At 41.3% G+C, this 20,388-nt stretch overlaps 1 protein-coding gene across 1 annotated transcript; it reads right to left on the bottom strand.

Moving 5' to 3' along the window:
• Nucleotides 1-517: 517 nt before the first annotated feature.
• KLHDC1 (kelch domain containing 1) lies at nucleotides 518-20,153 on the bottom strand. Its single transcript, XM_066321480.1, is given in 14 exon segments — nucleotides 518-1,468; nucleotides 1,950-1,965; nucleotides 1,968-2,001; nucleotides 2,641-2,725; nucleotides 5,394-5,466; nucleotides 5,889-6,001; nucleotides 7,646-7,704; nucleotides 12,256-12,339; nucleotides 13,163-13,246; nucleotides 14,124-14,202; nucleotides 15,651-15,769; nucleotides 16,356-16,473; nucleotides 17,668-17,738; nucleotides 19,971-20,153. Coding segments are annotated over 14 exon segments (1,212 nt in total). The 5' UTR covers nucleotides 20,073-20,153; the 3' UTR covers nucleotides 518-1,293.
• Between the last annotated feature and the right edge of the window lie 235 nt (nucleotides 20,154-20,388).

The raw sequence follows: 20,388 nt of genomic DNA, 5'->3' as shown, positions 1-20,388 counted from the left end.
TCAAGAAGGCACCTGAAAAAACCCAAAAATTTACCTTGGGGGCACCTGAGCCCCCCCAGATTCCCACTGGGGGCATTGGAACCACTCCAAAATTAACCTCAGGGACACCTGAACCCCAAAAATTCACACTGGGGGTATCTGAACCCCACCAAATTAACATTGAGGGTATCTGAAACTCCCAAATTACCACGGGGGCAACTCAGCCCTCCCAAAATTAACCTTGGGGGAAGTTGAACTCAACATAATGAACCCTGGAGGACACCTGAGACTCTGCAAATTAACCTTGGAGGCATCTGAGCCCCCCAAAATCAAATCTTGGGGCTCAGGGGGCCATCTGAAGTTCCCCTCCCCAAAAAAGGAGGGGAGGGAGTTCAGCACATAAAATTAGGCTGTTAAAAAATAACCAGTCACAAAAACTTCCTTTTTGAAACAAATTTGCTCCTCCCAAACCTCCCTTCCCCCAAATAATTATTTTTTACAGATTTTAAAACCATCAAAAATGTGTCCACAAGCCTCTTGATTCAACTTTATAAAATTTTAATGACTGTGCTCCTGTTAACGAAATATTTGAAACAGAAAAATAACCAGTACATTTGCCTTTTTCTTAAACAATAAATAAGCAACTTTCTCCTTTTTTTTTTTAACAAGAATGAAATATAAACTCTGCACATCCAAAATACAATATACAACTTATTTCCAAAAGAACTTCCTGATGACAGAAACAGTAAAACCAAGTCATGAACTGAAGTTTTCCTATAGAGACCAGGTGATAAGTCGTTGCAGCTTTTTCTTTCAAGTTTCACAATTCCCTGATGGATTTTTCCTATTTGGAGTGTGAAGTGTGGGGCTGCACGGTTGGATTTTGGTCAGAGCCTGGTGGAATCAACATTTGGTGGTGGTAAATTTGTTACTTTTAAGAATGATAAAGTGTGAATGTCCCCAAGACACCGAGTTGAATGTATCTTTTTTGGGAAGGCTGATGGGGATAAGGCCAAGGAGGAATTTTAGACTTAAACCATATTTTATCCAGCTGAAATCGATCATGTCCCCTTCCAAAAGAACAAAAAGGTCGTGAGGGCTGTGTGGTCAAAACCATGACAGCAGAGGTGAACAATTATTCTAGAAATGAAGTTGTATCAGTCTTCCATAACGCAGGAAACGAGAGATTCCCATAAAAAGGATTTGTTGTCAAACTTCACTCATAAACCCAGGTGAACACAGAGCTGCAGTGGAACAGCAGCCAAGTTCATGAACAAACCACCCTGAGGTGTCTCAGCAGCGCCCTGCCCTGCCTCATGTGGAGTGGAGCTGGTTTTGTCTCTCAGTCTCAGCTTTCCTCTCCTGCCGGTGGGTCATGGCAGCCCAAAAAGTGATTTTTTTCAGCACTTCCTGCAGAAGTTTGGATGGCAAGCAGGGAATTTGGTTCTCCAAGAGAGCTGCATTCTTCCCTATGCAGTCAAGACACAGCCTGAGGAAGGGAAATACACACACACACAAAAAAAACCAAACAAACAAAAAAAACCACCAAAAAAAACAAAACCCAAACAAAACCAACAACAAGAAGAATAAAAGAGAGAGAGAGAGAGAAGTAAATGGTTTAAAATGGTTTATATTCTAACAAATGACACCTAATAAAAGCTGGTGATGTGCATTAATTACAGGTGCTGTGGGTGCACGTACAGGGAATTACACAGCACCAGTGATTAAACTGCTGTGCAGCATCACACATTAAAGGGCACAAGCATTTCCTGAGGAGAATAATAACCAAATAATTGGTTCTTTCACCCAATTTCTGCAGGAGCACTGTGGCTAAAACAGCCCCTGGGATAGTGGGAGATGTCCCTGCCCTGCCATGGAACACAATGGGATTTAAGGTCCCTCCCAGCCTAAACTGGGATTTAAACCCTAATTTCAAACCCTAATTCTGGGATTCTGTAACTCCAACTCACCTGAGCAGGGAATAAGCTGAGTCTGAAATATCAACAAGTCACTGCAGTGACCCTGATAAATAAAAAAAAAAAAAAAAAAAGCCATTAAAATTGCAAACAATTTCTTTACCTCAGCAATTTAATGTAGAAAATGTGACATTTTCTACATTAATGTCACATTTATTACCACGTGCATGATTTAGAAACATTTATACTTAATCAACTATTTATAAGGACTCTGAATTATAAATTCCTTTTTATTCTGTCAGTCAATCTCAAGTTCGGATTTCCTCAGTGGAATAATCAGCAGTGTGTAAATGATAATTAAGTTACAATCTGTGGTGTGTAAATTATAATAATTTCCTCAGTGGTGTGTAATTTGTAATGGTTTCAGTTACTAATTAGAGCAAAGTGTTTGAGCCAAACTCAGTTTGGTTTTTTTTGGTGGTATTTTTTTTTTCCAATTAAAATCCTATATAAAAATATATTTATTAATTGATTTGCTCAGAGGTTTTGGACTCCCCATCTCTGGAAATGTCCAAGGCCAAGTTGGATGATGCCTGGAGCAACCTGGGATAGTGGGAGGAGTCCCTGCCCATGGCAGGGGGTGGATTAAATGGACTTTAAGGTCCCTCCCAAGTGAAACCATTCCATGATTTTTTTATGGATTATAATTATCCCAGTGATGGGATTTATTGTGCAGTTTACTGACCGTGTCCATAAAAAGCAAATCATCTTTGCTGCCCCCAAACACCATCACTTCTCCCTCCTGCCCAAGGCAGGCTGTGTGCCACAATCTGAAAATCAAACCATAAACACAATGAGTGCCCAAGAAACAAGGACTTGTGTGTTATCAGCAAGGCAAAGTCATTACTTCAGAGGTAAAAAATAACATCTTAAAATTGTTTGTTTAATAATATAAAATAAGAGCAATGTGACTCCCCACCTCATGAGAGTTCTAGTCATACAGACCAACATATTTTGTCATTATTTGACTTTTCTGTACTCTGGGCACGTAAACTTTGTCTTATTTATCACCACAGTGGAAAATTTGTAGGCAACTCTACAAAGCAAGGTTTTGCCAAGCGTTTTTCTTTTGCACTTTCCCACTTTCTTTGGTTCAGAAGTGCAATTTTCTCTTGGCTTTCAGCCTGGGGGGGTTTCTCAGTGCTGACACAGATCCCTGAGCACTTGGATCTCCAGTTAATCCTGTTCCAGTCTTCCCCTTCCCCCAGGGATTCCTGGGCTCACTTTCTGGGAGTCAATAACTTCCATCACAACAAGTAAAGTTTATGACAAGAGACCCCACAAAAGCAAAATCTGACTTTATTATCTTTCCGAAAGATCCTGCCCCTTTCAGCAGCCACTCCTTGTGGGATTTATTTGTCATGATTACATTTTTTTCTGGCCTATCACCACTGCTGCTGGACTTTAGAGCTACTGAACCAAAAAATCCAATGCACCACTGAAGTTTTTATGCAAAAACAAATGTCCCCACTTTCTTTCTCCCTTTACATCAGTCCTTAGCAGGTTCCTCACCTTTTCCCTTCCTCATACCTGTGGACAGATCTGTCTCTGCCTGATTTAGGGGAACTCTGGGCTTGGTCACGGAGAACATTGAGAAGCCTTTCCTGCCTGGGCTCCTAGCTCGCTGAAAACTGAGGCTTTTCCTACTGCCTGAGAGTTTTCTGTCCTCCCATGGGCTGCTCTAAACTTATCACCTAAACATTCTAACAAAGCACGTTATTGAAATCACACAGGGCTCTTCCAGCTACAGCAACAGCATCATATGGGAATGAAAACATTGGGGATCCAGGGGTTAAACAGTTGGTTCTCTATTGAAACCCAGCATGCAAAACGTTGGCTGAAGTCAAACTGAGGGGAACAGGGTTTTCTACCAATTCAGGATCACCTGAGAAGGCAATTTGTTAGAAATTGCTAACACTGGAGGTTGAGGGAAATTATTCTCTACAGAATTTAGGGGAGGGAATCAGAGTTGCAGAAGCACCAGAGGAAAGACACTAATGAATTTTATTACAAAATAAGAGAAATGTATAAAAGAAGAACTCACAGAGGTATTACTGCTCTGCATTTTAAGAGCAACTGAACTGATTTAATGCTTTTCCAGCTGCAGAGATCCTGCAGAAAATAAAATTATGGTACAAATGGCTTGACTCTTAACCAGTTCGATGTAGGGACAAGGCTTTTGGTGTGGCTCCTTTTAGCCACATTTCCAGGAGCCATTCCAAACCCCCCTGGACACATCCCTGTGTCACCTGCTCCAGGTGAGCCTGTCTTGGCAGGAGGTTGGACTGGAGGATCTCCAAAGGTCCCTTCCAACCCCAACATTCCTGAAAAAGTGAACGAGGTTTTGGGGTTTGGTTGGAGGAGAGGAGGTCCTTTAGTTCTATAAAGATTTAGGTCCAGCAAAGCTCCTCAGCCCTACAACCCAAATCCCAAAACCCCTGGAAGTGCCTGGGAAGCAGCTGGGGCTCAGGAATTCCTGATGGTACAGAGGTTATTCCAGCTGAGCTGCTGCTCCTGGGGCTGCTCCCCAGCCCTTCCCAGACTCTTCAAGGAAAAATCACATCACAGGGAAGGTTTGGGAGACGGAATAACTGAGCACAGAGCTCTAGCTGCTCCTGCTGTGCTGTTTAAAGACTCCTCGGTCCTTAAATACCACAAAAGCATCGCTGATCATAAAAGCAATATATTTGGTGAGGATGAGGTCTGAGTTTATTTGGGCTGGAAAGAGTCTTAAGGGTAAGAAGGCAGAAAGGTTGGTTTGGCTGTGACTGTTGTGTTTAAAAGACAGCCCAGAATAGGATAAAACAGGAAGAAAATTAATTAAGGTAAAGATACTTCAGTAACAAGGCAGTGAGCAGAGCAGGACTGGACATTTTTTATCAGAAAATAAATGATATAAAATTGTGCTGGGAGTTCCTGGGTGAATGCAGGGAATAGATTAAATGAAAATCTGAATATTTACTATCTACAGCAAATCAGTTCAATAATTTTTAACTCAGAAACACAGATAATGCTTCAAACACTGGGTAAACACTCAATTTTGCTTTTGAACCCTGAAAGAGGCAGCAACTTTTTGATGGTTCTCTCCTCCCGTTTCTAATAATGTAAAAATATTAATGACCTTTTATTCTGCTCCTTGGTTTATTCACTCCTCCAATTTTTATGGTTTTGTTTATATAACAATAATTTGGCTACAGAACATCAGGTTAGTTGGGAGACCTAGATCCTGCACCACAAAAACATCTTTTCATGTAAATAAGCATCAAAGACACAAATTAAAAATGAGGTATGAAGGCAAAAAAGGTGTTAAAGCAAACTACTCAACCACACTCCATTGATACTCCAAATTATTCTTTAAAAATACTGCTCAAGGATTTAAAAACTGGTTCATTTTGAAAAATGATTCCATTTTAGCACATGTGAATTCTGTTTCTGTACCTGGGCCTGCTCTTGGGCAGATGGGTGAGCTGCTTCCATCCATTTGTTGCAATGCTGTGGATCCAGCCATCACCTGCAATAGGAGAACACTCAATAATAGGGTTTTGGGACAAAAATTATCTTTTTATTCACACAAATAACTCTAAGAGAATGTTTATTTAGGTGGCAGTAACAGCAGCACTTCACGAAGCTGCATCTTTTTACTCTTTGTCATTTAATGTTGTCACAGAACCCTCACCGCACTGAAATCTGGGATTAAAACACATCTAATCTCTTTCTTTTGGGTAAATAGAGAAAATCGTCTCCTCCCAGTGGATTTATCTGTGAAATTATGGTTTATCTTAAAATATTTTTTTGCTAATTTCATGGGGTTTTTTTCATGGAAACAAAGCTGCTTTTGTATAAAAGGAACTCCTATAAACGATCCCACACCGTTTGTGTGATCTGAAATGCACAACAGAGTTATAATGACTTCTATGACTCCAAATTACTTACTCAAAGGAACATTATCAGAGCTTAATCCACCAAAAAGGAAAAGTCTGTCATCCCCTATGGGGGTCAGTGTGTGCCAGGAACGATCTCGGGGTTTCTCTCCACTGATATCAATCCTGGGTGAAACAAAGAAACAAAAAAACCCTCCAAATTTTAAAACAATGCTGAAAATTAATTTGGCAGAAAAGTTCAGTTTGTCCTAGAATCACCTTGGGTATTTTCCCAGTGAAAAATCAGATTAAATACTCAAATAAATTGCAGTTAATTGAGATACAACTGGATGAATCCTGAGGGGCTACAGGCACTCCACTCCAAAGAAAATGATTTTAAATGACACAAGGATTGTGGCTTTGCCTCTAATCCAAAAGCTACCACCTCTTCAACTTGATGCTCACCCAAACTTTGAAGTAAATATTAGTAAAGAGGGGATTTCCTAAGCACAAAACAGATGGAGGTTTATTATTGATAAAATCTCGCGTTAAAAAAGAGAGATTTGAAATCTATTTCAGCTGAGCTGCATTGAAATTGACTTTATTTTAGTTGGCTTTGCTTGAGAATGTGAACAGTAAAGGCCCTGATATCCCACAAAAACTAATTTATCAGAGATAATTAAACAGGGATTGACAAAGTGCCCTGCTAAATTTGGCACTCAAGTTCAGGCCAAGTTGCAATATTTATTTGAATCCAAGAGAAGAAAAGAGGCTTCTAAAATTGGCCAAGGGGCAGCCTGGGCTTTGATGGTTAAAAAAAAAATATCAAACAGCTACTGGTAATCGATAAAATTTCAATTTTCATGCACAAGAAATGATCCCAGTACCACAAATAACCAAATATTGAGTAACAATTTAGTAGAGCTCAGGGTAGGGAAAGCAACTTCTGGGTAGTGGCAACAGAAATGAATTTTGCAATCTCCTGGTGAATGATAATCCTGGGTTAGCAGGTTCATATTAAGCAATTCCTTAAGAAAGCTGTGTAGAGTTGAGTAAGAAAAAAAACCCTTGACTGGTTAGTAAATAAAATCAATATTTATTAATAAATAATTATTGTCTCCTTTTGTGATTAGGAGATGAAAGAAATAAAAAATCAATACAAACACTTTATCTCCTGTGAGGTGCCAACAGCAGCAGACACTGTGAAAACTCTTTTTTCCCAATATTTTAAATTTATTTTTTTAAGCCTTAAATCTCTTTTTTCAGCCTCTCAAAGACTCTTTGCAGGGTGCTGCAACAGCTGAACAGAAGATTCCTAAATTTACAGTGATCCAATATATAAATATATAATTATTTATATATATATACCATACTAAAGAATGGATAAGTCTTATGAGTTATTCTTGGATCACAAAGTAGAAATAACTTGAATTTTGGGGAAAAAAAAATCTTCATTTTTTTAGGATTTCATGGCCTTTTATGGAAGAGATCTTTTCCCAATTTGTGCTGTAATTAGACAGTAAACCCAGTATTCAAAAAGCCCAAAAACCTGGAATTCCACATGGATAAATGTACCCAGCCTGAAATGGAGGGTGTTAAATCACTCCACGCTGTGCTTTAAACAGCACCATCAATGCTCTGGTGCAGAGCAGGAAAAGCTCAGCAACCACTATCAAATTCAATTCCATTGAAATCACAATCCAGCAGCTGTTAAGAGTCCCCAAACCCTCATTCTCCTCTTGGAAAAGCTGCAGGAATAGCTCTGGAATTATTTAACAATCTGTTTCCATCTTCTAAATTCAGTTTTAAGTGTTCCAAAAGCAAACCTACCTTCCAGACCAAGTCCAAGTGTCTAAATTCAGGCAGTGCAAATCATTCATTCTGGTTTGCTAAAACAAAGAAATAAAATCCCACTTGGGTTATTTTAAGCAAACAATCAACAAAATATTTCAGTGAGGCCTTCCTGGGATAGAATATTCCAAGTACCAATAGTTTGAAGAAATCTGTACCCACGTGCCTTAATATAAATCTGAATTATGTGGCAGATGAAAAACTTTTCTCCTCACAAAAACCATGCAACTCTCAGGGAAGTGCCTGGCAGAAGTATTTCCAGTCATGCAACAGAATCAATGGGGCCAACTTTAGCTTCTAAAAGTGAAGAATTTTGTGGTTTTTTTATCCAGTTCCTGCAAATGTTTTTAACTTTCATCCATAGAACTCTTGGCAGGGAAATGCAGGTGTTTTACTCTCCTATTGTTGCCTCCTGTTATTTTCCTTGACACTGTGATCAGAAGTTTGTATCCTCCTGTCTGGTCACTACTCCTGGAGTATCCTGGTAGTGCTGTACTCTGTATATTCCCAGAAAAAAAAGTCCAGCATCTGTGCTTTTCTCTCTTTTCCTTTCACAAAGTGACCACCAGCAAGGTTTTAGGACCCTTTAGCTTTGGCAATAAAATAAAAATGGGAGATCTTTTCACTTGCTTATCTGCCTGGGATTTGAGATGGAAGAAATCTCTGACTGCCTTGGGGGTGGTGAAGGTGATAAAATGATTTCTTTGCTTGACTGGGAGCTGTGATTCTCCTGGGGACTACAAAAACCATCTGGGAAGTAGGGAAACGTTTCTTGCCTTACCTTCCAACTCCTTTTCTCCCTGGGCAGTCCATAGATCTATTAGAAAAAGCTTTTCTCCAGCTTGCAGATCCTCCTGAGGCAGAACTAGGCTGAAAGGAGTGCTTGTACCCCTAGGAGTGAGGCTGAGGGACCTCCAGAGCTTGTCCAGCAGAACTCTGGGAAGTCTCTCAGGGATTTCAGGGAACAGCAAAGTTTTCAGGAATGCTACAACCTCCTCTGCCAAGTGCTGCTAACCCTGCTGGCCTGGCAAGGGAATGGGAACCAGCACTTTGGGGAGGGCAACAGGATAAAGACAAGCAGATTGTGAGGGTTTGGAGCATTGCCTGAGACATTTTATCCCTCAAGGGGGTGACTAAAAACAACCAAGTGTGAACAGGGGGAACAGATCTGTCTTCCATGACAACTCTATCCAGCTTCCTCCTCCTCCTGGAAGGGGATGAGGGGATCAAATCATCCAAGTAGAAAGCGAAATGCTGTAGGGATCTTCTGCACATTTGGGGCAAAGCCAACATCCTGGCCTCTACAACTGATAATATTCAATCATGGTGGAGTAATAGAATTTGATATGAAGGATATCTATCAAATAAAGTTGCTGTTAGGTTGAAAATTAAAGTTTCAAGAGGATCCTGTTCAAGACCTCCTCCTCACTCACTTTCCTTTCCTAGGCATTAGGCAGAGGATGGAGAAGTTCTCTGTTTCCTGCTCCCTGGGAAATCAATGTTATTACCTTTGCATTCTCATGATTCAACAGCTGGACAGATGCAGAATTACAGCAACCTCATTTTGAATTCAAAACACCACCAGCTGTCCAAGCTTCAAGCCTTTAACAAATAAAAGCACCTTTTTACCCAGCCCTTCTTTGGGAAGCTGGAACCACACAGGGTCATCACTTGCGACACAGTTCTCCTGCAGTTTCTCACAGATTTCTGTTTCCAGCTCTATTTCATCATTCTGCTGCCAGTCCTAAATGATTTTTTTAATTGGCTTAAGAGCACCAAGCCTCCAAAGAGGGCTGGCATTTCCCTTGGAGCTCCAAGGGCTCCTGAGACACTCTGCTCATCTCTGTTCATTTCTTTGCAGCCCAGTTAAGCAGGACCTGCTTTGTCTCAGGATTTGCCCATGAAAGGCTGTAATGATGACATTATTCCCAGCTCACTGCTGGCACAGGGAATTCTACAGCTCTCCCTCCTGGATTTACAATCAACTATTCCAGCTCCAAGCTTTGCCAAGAAAAGGACTGCAGCTCCATGGATCTTCTGAGCTTTGCTGACAGGAAATTAAAAACATGCTTACATTAAAGCACCAGATGTGTGGAGAGCTGCTGCAAAGACTTTGGTTTATTTACTTCATTCTCAACATGAATTTTTTTCCACTTAAATCAAACACAAGACTCGCATCAACTTCTGGACTAACTCTCCTTACTTCCCACTTTCTCCCATTTCTGTTTTTCCAGGGGCTTACCTGAAGGAACTGAGTCCACATAACACTTCTGAGCCTGTTTTCAAATGATTCCTGGTACAACTGATTCTCTCATCATCATCATCATCACCATCATCTTCTTTTACCAGTTCTAGCTCCAAGTTTGGAAAAAGGTGCCCTTTCCTCCCAGAAAGATGAATAGGAGAAGCCTCATGACACTTCCTGGCCCTTTCTGGTTCCTTGCAGAGCCTTTTCCCTGGGAAGATTTGTATTATGGTGAACTAGAAGGAGAAGGAGGAGCAGAGCAACCCTGTGTTTGCTCCTTAATTTCTGGAGAAAAGCAAAACTTCATCCTTTGGGGAGGAATTATTGCTGGTGTCAGGAAATTTAAGTGGTTTTCTGCTGTCTTTAGCTTTTTTCTTTTCATGACTTACATTAATTTCTCAAGCCCCACTGAATGTTCCCTCACCTTTTTTATGTCTCCTTCCATTTATTTCTAGGACAGAAAAAGGATCAATAATAATCACCAAGGTGAAAATTACACTTGCTGCTCTCCTACAGAATTAAACACAGCTTTCCACAATTTCACTCTTCTCTGACACGAGTTCCCCAAGTGGTTTCAGTGAAATTTATCAAGCTTCTAAGGGAGCGGAAGAGAAAAACCTTTTGAGATAAGAATGCTGTAGTCAAACAGAGTTAAACAAAAGCCTGAGGGCAAATCCTCTGAGGGCAGTGCAGGAATGACAGGTGAGCTCCAGCTAAATCTGAATTTCACTGGCAGAGGCTGCACGAAACCCCAGCTGGAGTTAGAGCAGTTCAAGAGTGCAGCAAGCCCAGGGTGAGGACAGAGCCCTCACTGACACAGCCCTGAGGGAAGGAGGCTTTGGAGGTGCTCAGGAGTAACTGGCAGGGCAGGACCAAACCATCCAAGGGACATTTACATCTCCACATTTGGGGTTTTTCCCCTCTCAGCTCCCTGAGGGAGGAGCAGGACTTGGCTGTGGTCAGCAAGGCTTCAGCTGTGAGCACACAGAGCAGAGCAAGTCCAGGGCAGGGGCTCAGGACTCACTCAGGGCATGGATAACCCTGATTTTTCTCCAATCTCTTTACTTCCTTCAGTTATTTGCAAACCCACTTTGTCCAAGCCTACAGCTCTGGGAAGTGCTGAGTGCAACTCTCTCAGGCTTGAGCAACAATTGCAGAGATCCTGAATCAAAGGTCACATAATGGCAAGAAGAAACAGGATCAGTTTTCATTATTTTCTTTTCTGTTTGCTCTGGAAAGGCACTTAAAATAAAAACTTCCTGCAGGTGTGGGAGGCAATTGAGAGTGGGTCACTCTGCCCCTGCCTGATGTGTGGGGCTGGTTTCTTTCTGGAAGGAATGCAGATTTGCCAAAGGAATGTTCCAGCAGGGAGATCAGGGAATGGGGAACAAAGTGCAGTTTTACACTGCTTTGTCTGCCAGGATTTGGGAATACAGGGGTGAGGCTGTGGCAGCTTTCCAAGGTGAAGCTGGAATATGTTCATTCCCAAACTTCTTTTCATTCCCTTTTTTTTTTTTGTTTTGTTTTGTTTTTGCTTTGTTGCTTTTGTTTCGACCAGAACTACAGGAACACAGCACTGGGAGCTCTCAGAAGCTTCTTCACTGTCACTTTTTGGAGATAGAAAACATGCAGGCTCATCCTCTAGCTGAGTAGGATTAAAGGCTCTAAATCAGCTGTAGTGAAAAGAGCTAAAAACTTCCATTAAAAATAAAACACAAGAGTGCACAGTCACTGGAATTGGGAGGGTTTTGCACTTGCCTTACAGGACCTGTTTCTTACATCAGTGCTTCAGCAGAGAGGAACTGAGTAGAAAATCTCCTTTAATTAGCACTGGAGAAATTCTAAGTGCTGCTGAGAGGTTTGAGTATCTCCCTGCTTACCAGTGGTGGCTTCATGGATTTTAATCAGGGGGGTTGGTGCCTATGGCTTTTTTAAGTTAAAAAGAGTCAGGAAGAGTTAAAATTACACAGCCACAATCCAATCCTAAATTATATATGCACATATTGCATCCTTTTGTCTATTACCTCTTCCGGACATTTCTATTTCAGTCACTCATGAGCAAAAAATGGCAAAATTCAATGATAATGCCAACTCAAATCCGTTATTTACCACACAATCATCTGTGTTTTACCTTTTTCTGGGACAATCTTTAAGTTACAGACAGAAATATTCTTCTTTGCGTAGAGGCTGATAACAAGCAGCATCCTGGATTCAGAGCCCTGAACATCCAGGTTAGGCCAAAGACATTTGGGATTTTTTTTCCCCTACTACAAAATGACAAAAAAAGAAAAAAAAAAAAAAAAGCCAGGAAAATAATATGACTGTCAAGAAAATATTGAATTACCAGCACTCGTCCTCCAAAGATGTAACCTTTGTTTCCCAGCACAGCACATGTGTGAGCTGCTCGAGGTTGAGGTGGATCTCCACCCTGAAAGAAGCAAAAAAATCCATCAGAACACAAAAAAAAATCTCCCGGGCAGTTGTATTTTCTGACCTACAAATCACCAGGAGCTGTTACTAAAACCTCTGGAAATCACATCTTAAAATTTGATATTATATCCATGTGCCAGACAGTTCTCCATGTGGAAATCAGAACCAAAGGTGACAAAACTGGCTTTTACTTTGCAATGATAATTTTAGATTTTGCATTTGGTTTTATAGGAATTTTAGAACATCTTGTAAAGCCCATAAAATGCTGCCAGACACTCTTTAAAATAGATGAGTCCTGCTGAGTTCTTAGATAAACTCACCTGGATTTTATGAACTTCATAGAATATTTTCATCTCAATAAGGCAGAGCTCTCCTGTTATCAAGTTATCCATGGTAATTGTACATGGATACAATTTTCCAAAGGGCTGGAGCCAGGCTGGGAAAACTGGGGTGTTCCCCCGAAGAAGGGAAAGCTCCAGGGAGAGCTCAGAGCCCCTTGCAGGGCCTAAAGGAGCTCCAGGAGAGCTGGAGAGGGACTGGGGACAAGGGATGGAGGGACAGGACACAGGGAATGGCTTTTAGCTGGAAAAGGGGAGATTTGGGGGAGATCTTGGGAAGGAATTCCTGGCTGGGCTGGAATTCTCAGAGCAGCTGTGGCTGCCCCTGGACCCCTGGAAGTGTCCCAGGCCAGGTTGGACATTGGGGTTGGAGCAGCCTGGGACAGTGGGAGGTGTCCCTGCCCAATTTCTAAAGCACAATAATTATTCCAAACTCAGTTAAATTCCAATTGTGTCAAGATGTGAGACTAAAAAACCACTCACCCGAATTGTTGGTTGAGACCAAGTCTGTGTGGTTGTATCAAAAACATGAACATCATTGTGCCATCCCCAGAATATCTGTCCTTCCTAAAAACAAACAACAACAACAAAAAAACAAACAGAAAAAACCAAACAAAAATTTTATTTTAAAATCTTTCTGCTTATTGAAGGATACAAACCTGGAAGAAATTTGTCCAAACAGAAAATGCACAAAAATAGGCAATTTCATTATAAGATGTGGTGATATTTTAAAGAATGCTGCAGCAGCTTGGATTCAGTTGAAGGTCAGCAGCACTTCGGCATGTTCAGGTTGGTGACACCTGAAAATTGGCTTTGAGCCCCAACATCAGACACTGCAGCAAATTTCACCTTCTAAATTTTATTGTAACACGCTGAGAAATAAATAGATTGCAAAAAAACCCCAAACCAGTTCTTGTGTGTCAATCTTTAACAACTGATGTCAGGAGCTTTCTGTCAATACTCTGCTCAGTCATCTTTGTATTAATTATAAGGAATTACTGTAGCAAAGTTGATAATCCAGGCACCTTTCTGAAGAATAAATTCAATAAATTAACTCAGACTATTTGTCAGTTAGACTTGGGAAGCTATAAATTCCCTAATGTTACTTTCAAAGAAATAAACCATAAATTCTTCTGGGAGTTTCAGCTTTAAAATATGCCTTCAGATTAAAATCTTGTCTGTTTTCTGCTTTGACAACATTTAATTTATTGCACTCCAAGCCCAGCACTGGGAACTTGGAATATGTGGAACAACCACCACTCCCAACGTGCAATATCTGAAATTTCAAACCTTAAAAGATTCCAAATTTGCATTTCTGCTGATGCTAGAAATAAAAGAAAAATCAGATTTTCATGCTCATCAAGGATGATAAAAAGGACCTTTTTTTTTTTTTTCCCCTCAATCAGAAAGCACAAATCAGAGAGAATGCGGACAAATCCCTTACCCAAAATGCATCGTGGACATCAAAACAATCACTGAGCTCATTGTGCTTCCTGCAGCCATAACCTCCAAAATAAATTAGCCTGAAACAACAAAACCAGTTCATTGAGCTGTTCTGTAAACAAGATTAAAATGAAGAAGCTGCATTAATGACTATTTGGGGTTACTACTGCAGTCACACACACAATGAGAATGTTTTGTGTTGCACCTGATGATGCAAACCCCAAACGAGGTGAAGGTCACAGCCACACCCTCAGCAAACCTGACTGAAACCCACACAAGGAAATTACTCAGGACACCTCAACGTCTCTGTTCCTCTCTGCAGAAGTTTATTTTCAGTGCTGTCTGCAGGCAAAAAAAAATGGGAAATAAAAGCCAGACCAGTGAAAAGCCTCCTTCTCTGCCCTTCCCCAGTGAAATTCCTGTGCTCCCGCTGTATTTTTTGGCCTTTGGTGTCTAAATTCTAGCAAGAAATGTTCCCAAGGTTTGTCCCACAGTACACAGAACATCTCTTTTTTGAATTAAAGAGAAAAAGGTAATCACTACTGAATCTCCCATGGTTAGGATCCTCAGGCACCTCCCAGCCCAATACTCCAGCCAGGAAAAGGCCATTCATAAATATTATTTTTTTTTAAATTTTATCTAAAGGTTTCATTCCATCATCTAAAACAGGTGATTTGCTCAGCATGCAGATGACACAATACTCTGAATAAATGCATTTAGTTTTGAACAGTCTTGTGTTAACAGCTAGGGAGTTGTTCAAATATCTGGATTTTCCTATCTCCTGCAGTTAAATTAGAATTACAAAACCAAGATGTGGCACCCAGGGGCACTGCACAGCTTATGCAAAACCTCTTTAGATGTGGAGTCCTGAAAGAGATAAATCATTTCCATCTGATAATGTTCACTCTAAATCACATTCTGACTTGTTTGTAAACGATTTAATAATATATCACTGACAGGGCACCTGTTTGTGATCACTTCTGCCTCATTATCCAGCCATTTTCCAAAATAAACACAAAATCTGGAGTATTTCTGTTTAGCCAAATCTGTTTTCTAAACACACTCAATCACTTTTCCAACATAAATGTCCAGGCTGACTCAGTCTTTGCAAGATAAAGAAAATCACTGAAATGCCTTTGCAACTGCCAGATGTTAAAATCCTTGGAAATACACTAAATGGATTTTTGCATGTAAATATATAATGCTTAAAAGAATGCATATGACAGAGAAACTAATTTTTATATTGTTTTTAATGTGTTAAAAGCATGTAATTGATGAATGATAGCTTTCTAAAGTATAAAACATTCCACAAACTTCCCCTAAATGTCACAGCCCTCTCCTAAAGTGGGGTTTTATTTACCATTAGTTCAGCTCACATGTGAGGAAACTCTGGTACAAAGCTGTTACAAAATCCCCCAGCAAGTCAAGCTAAAAATCAGAGTTTCCTCCATCCCAAACCTGAGTTCTCTTCACTTTTTAACATTTCCTCTCTGCAATTAACACAAATGAAATCTTTTTAATGCGTTACCTGTTTTTGTACACCCAGCAGGAAAGTTTGTCACGAGGTGTGGGAGGTTGACCTTTAAAATTGGTGATTTTTTTCCACCTGTAGGTTCCGGTTTTTGTTCTCAAATTGACGTAATACAGCTTGAAAGGAACAACAACAACAAAAAAGACAATGTTTTCAGTCTAAAGCACAAATCACCACCAAAAAATAAACAACCCACCATCCCTAGAAGCCTGGAAGTAAAAGAGGAACTGGCAGTGAGTTTATGATGGCAAATACACCACAAAAACAAAGTTAAAGTGGGAGAACTGGCAGAATGTTTCCCGAGAAACTTTATTTCACTGATTTTCTACTCAGGAGTCAACTCTGACTTCATTTATATTAAACGATAAAACAACCGATTTAATCTCTTTTGTTAATTCAGTTTTCAGTTACAAGGAAAGCTCTATTTTAACCTGAATTATTACCTGGTTATTTAAATAAGTGAATTGCTATCAAAGAGCAAAAAATAAAAGTGATATTCAGAGATTTGTCTCAATGAAGGTTGTCAAAATATTTTTTAAAACCACTTGGGGAAGCACTGGCATAAATACAGAAAGTTTTTGAAAAATAAAGCTTTACCTTTTTCTCTTTAATTCAAATACAAATACACCAGCTAAACAGCACGGTCTGTATTAGTAGTTATTAATATAAAATGTTATGGAATAAAAATAAAGATTACAATACCCTATTGCTGTATCCTTTATCATCAAATCCCCCAAAAATGTACAGCTTCCCATTGATGCTGGCCCCACAGCTGCCTGACATGGAGGTGGGTAACTCTCCTTCCATCAGGTGCATTGTCCTGCAATTTCAAAATAAAAATACATGAAGCCCCTTCAAATGTGCCAAAATGTAACAATTCCAGACAGATTTATTCAGAATTTTCAGACTTTAAAAGGTGAAAATACAGTTTGGGCCATAACAAGGATTAGGAGCTACAGGTGAACTTGGGCTCCGGAGGTGGAAGGGAACTTCCAGGTGGGTATTGGGTGATTTATAAAGTATCTTGATTTTTCTGGAGGTGAAATTCACATTAGAAGAGCTTTAGTAGAGCTGAAACGTTTATTATTCGAAATCAGGAAATACTATGAGCTCCAGGAATTCCTGAAATGACAATCTGACATTGCTGGGATGTCAGAAATGGAAAACTGAGGCTCCTGCCGTGCCCTGCACCTGTGAAACTGTGCTGAGAGCTCAGCCAGGTCAGGGGCAGATCCTGGTTATATATAACCCTAAAAAAAAAACAAGTTCTGTTTAACCCAGATCACTTTCCCGATCCCTGGGAGCACAAACTGCTGGACTGGGACAGCAGGGAAAAAAACCAAGGGAGTGTGGAGAGGCTTTGGGTAACCCTGGACAAAAAATCATGGTCTGTAGGGGAAAGAAATGGGGAGAAAAAAAAGGAAAAGAGAGGGGGGAAAAGGGGAAAAATGGGGCAAAAGAATGGGGGGAAAGGGAAGAAATGGCAGAAAAGGAAAGGGGGCAAAAGAAAAAGAGGAAAAAAGGGGGAAGAAGGAAAGGAAAAAGAGGGGAAGGAAAGGAAAGAAGGAAACAAAAAGGTGAGTAAATAAAAAGTGGAGGGAAAGAGAAAAAGGGGAAGTTCTGAGTTATTTTTGAGTTGCAATGTATATGGAATTAATACCAAAAATAATCAACACAGAACTGTAACTAGATCAAGAGCCCAAGTAGCCAGTGTTTAACTGTTCTAACATAAAAGTTAATGTAAAAAAAGCAAAGCCAAAATAAACTGCCAAGTAAATGCACCTGTGTTAACAGAGCCTGGAGCCAACCATTTCCAACATCCCCTTGCACACAACCATTAAACCTCAGCAAGGGTTGTGTTTCCTGGAGTTAATTTGCCAGCACAGGTCTGTCCTTCAGTGTTTACACTAAGCACCTGCTATTTAACATGACCAACGTCCCTGAAGGCTTTCCCTGCAGATCAGTGACAAAAATCAGCTTTAGGTAATAACTGAATGTAAATGGTGCCACTTGCCATAGGCCACTGTCCATGTCATAGATCCAGAGCTCATCGTTCGGCAGATAAACTTCATTTTCTTCAATGGACTGAAAGGGGAACAACGTGCAAATGTTAAATCAGTTCTGCTTTTCGTGTTTGCACATGAAATGCCAAGCCACGTCACTTAGCAACACTCAGTGATCTGAAAGAAATCGGCTACCAGAGCAGGAGTCACACCCCAGTGTTACTGCTCTGATCATAAAAGTGATTTCTTTTAAAAATAAACAACTTCATTCCTCCTCAGGACCGCTCAATAAAGGCACAGATTGACCAAGTTAACATTTTGCCAAGGAAAGATGTGTAACAATATCAACCAGATTTGAAGCTCCTGAATTAAAACTCATTTTAGATACTTTTAAATCAGGAACTGTCTCCATTGGCATAGTGGAAAATTGCAGAGTGAAAACCAGAATACAAAAAGTGGACTGAAAACATAAAATGTTACTTGCAGCACTAAGCTGAAAGACCAAGATGTCAAACATAAAGGAGAAAATCAATTCTTCTGTGGAAAAACAGATTTATGAAGACTCTCTTAATGACAGAGGTCATTAAGAAAGAAAAATAATTTGGGAACTAATGACGAGGAAAAACAACAAACAGGAGAGGAAGCCCCAAAAAATGCAGTATTCATAGTGAGTAACAACTACAGCATTAATTACCGCCTTGGCACTAGAAAGAAATTAAAGCCTGGCAGTGAGTAAGCAACCAGAGTCAGTAAATAAATAAAAACCAGCTCAAAATTAAACGAATGTGAAGCAGTTAAATACAAAACTGAAATTCAGTTAGTGACAATACAGTTACTGATATTGCTGACTTCAAAAAATGTTTCATTATGACTTTCTCACTCTGAAAGGTGCCAAGCAGGCAGGTACATCCTATTTTTACTACATTTATTCTGCCAGGTACCTCTGCTCTGCTGTTACACACTCCTGGCAGCTTCTGCAACGGGCACAAGTTGAGTCAATTTAATCTGGATATGTCAGAGGTCAGGCACTTGCTCCAGAAGGAGCTCTGAGCAAACACACTGATGCCAAAAATAAAGTTTGCTGAGCAGGAGTCCACCAGCAACAGGTGAAAAATGATTTATCTGTGTAAAGGGCTGCTTACAGAGCAGCAATTTTCATAATCTTTTCAACAGATAAATAAGTAAAACTACTAAGAACACTTGCAAAGTTTATCTGCTAAACTTCATATATGTTGTCTGTTTTAAACGTGCCATGAACACACAATTTTTTTATTAGAAAACCTTTGAAAACATTGTTTGTGCTCAGTAGTTCAACCTCAGTTTTAAAGATCAGAGCATAAAAACTACTAAAGATTGCAAATTATTTAGGGGATATTTAGTTATACAGAATATTATCGAGTTTAAATCCAGGAGTCTTCCACTAGAGTTCTTTGCCTGAGTATGGAAGGACAAGCTTTGAACATTTTTAAGTTACCTTGACCCATGAAAAATATATGTATAGAATATGAAATATCTTTACAGAAATAACAGTTTCCACCTGATCAAGACCAGGCAGTACGCCAAGCACAGGTATTTTCAATTTTATGGCCAGTGTGCCCAGACAGACAAGATGGACAGATAAATATAAACAGAAAAACAACAGGTAAGACTAAGTGGATGTATTTAATATAGTATTATTCCTAGCTCCCTTTTGGATTGAATTCATAGAGTTAAAAGACACGAGTACTTATGACAGAACCACAAGTGTTCTTTTTATGAAAAGAGAAAAAAAGTGGGCTTTAGCCCGCCACCAGCTTGTTTTTGAGGTGACAGCAGCGCTTTATACGGGAAGAAAACACACTGTAAGCGCCACAATAAATAAAAAACGGGAGGACTCGGCTAAGAGAACCTGAATTACACCCTGAAAAAGCTGACCAAAAATTACAGCAGTTGAGGCGTCAAGGGAGACGCGCTCTGAGGAACGAAGGGCGCGTTGGAAAGGGACGGGAGCGAACCGGCTCCACCAGCCCTTCCCTTCCCCGCACGTGGCTCCGTGACGGAGGCGCCTGCGAACGGGGCAGGAGGAGGGCGCTGATCGCAGCCTCCCCGCGCAGGGAAAAGGCGGCGGGACGAGGGCAGCGGAGCGGCCGCCGCCGTCCCCTCAGCGCCTCCCGCCGCCATTCGAACGGCGCGCGGCCGCCGCAGCCAATCAGCTCCCGCGCCGCGGCCCCGGGCGCCCGCCGGAGGCTGAGGGGCTGCGGGGGACCCTCCTGCCCCGCCCGGGGCTCCGCTCCCCGCGCCCGGAGCCCCTTCCCGCTTCCCCCGCACGCCTTACCACGTATCCTCCCCACACGTAGAGAAAGTTCCCGTCCACCACGGCGCAGTGGCCGCTGCGCTCCTCGGCCACGCAGAACTGATCCGCGGGGTCCGCCGCCATCTTGGGGGGGAGGAAGAGGAGGAGGAGGGAGGAGGAGGAAGCAGCTCGGCTGGTTCAGGGCTCGCGTCCCGCCACCGCCTCCTCCGGGCGAAGCGCGGCTCCGCTGCCGGTCGCTCCCCTGGGGCGGACGGGAAGCCAGGAGGGTCCAAAGTGTGGGGCGGCACCCGGCGCGGGTCGGGCTGGGAGCGGACGGGGAGCTGCGCACTGCCCTTGGTCCCGGACAGCAGTGCCAGGCTGAGGTGTGAGGCGGAATGAACCGTGCGAGAGGATGTGAATAATGCGGGAGGATGTGAATAATGTGCGCGAGAGGAGGAAA

This window comes from Sylvia atricapilla, chromosome 6, assembly GCF_009819655.1.
Source record: "Sylvia atricapilla isolate bSylAtr1 chromosome 6, bSylAtr1.pri, whole genome shotgun sequence".
Classification (NCBI taxonomy): domain Eukaryota; kingdom Metazoa; phylum Chordata; class Aves; order Passeriformes; family Sylviidae; genus Sylvia; species Sylvia atricapilla.
This window is presented reverse-complemented; position numbering and strand designations above follow the sequence as displayed.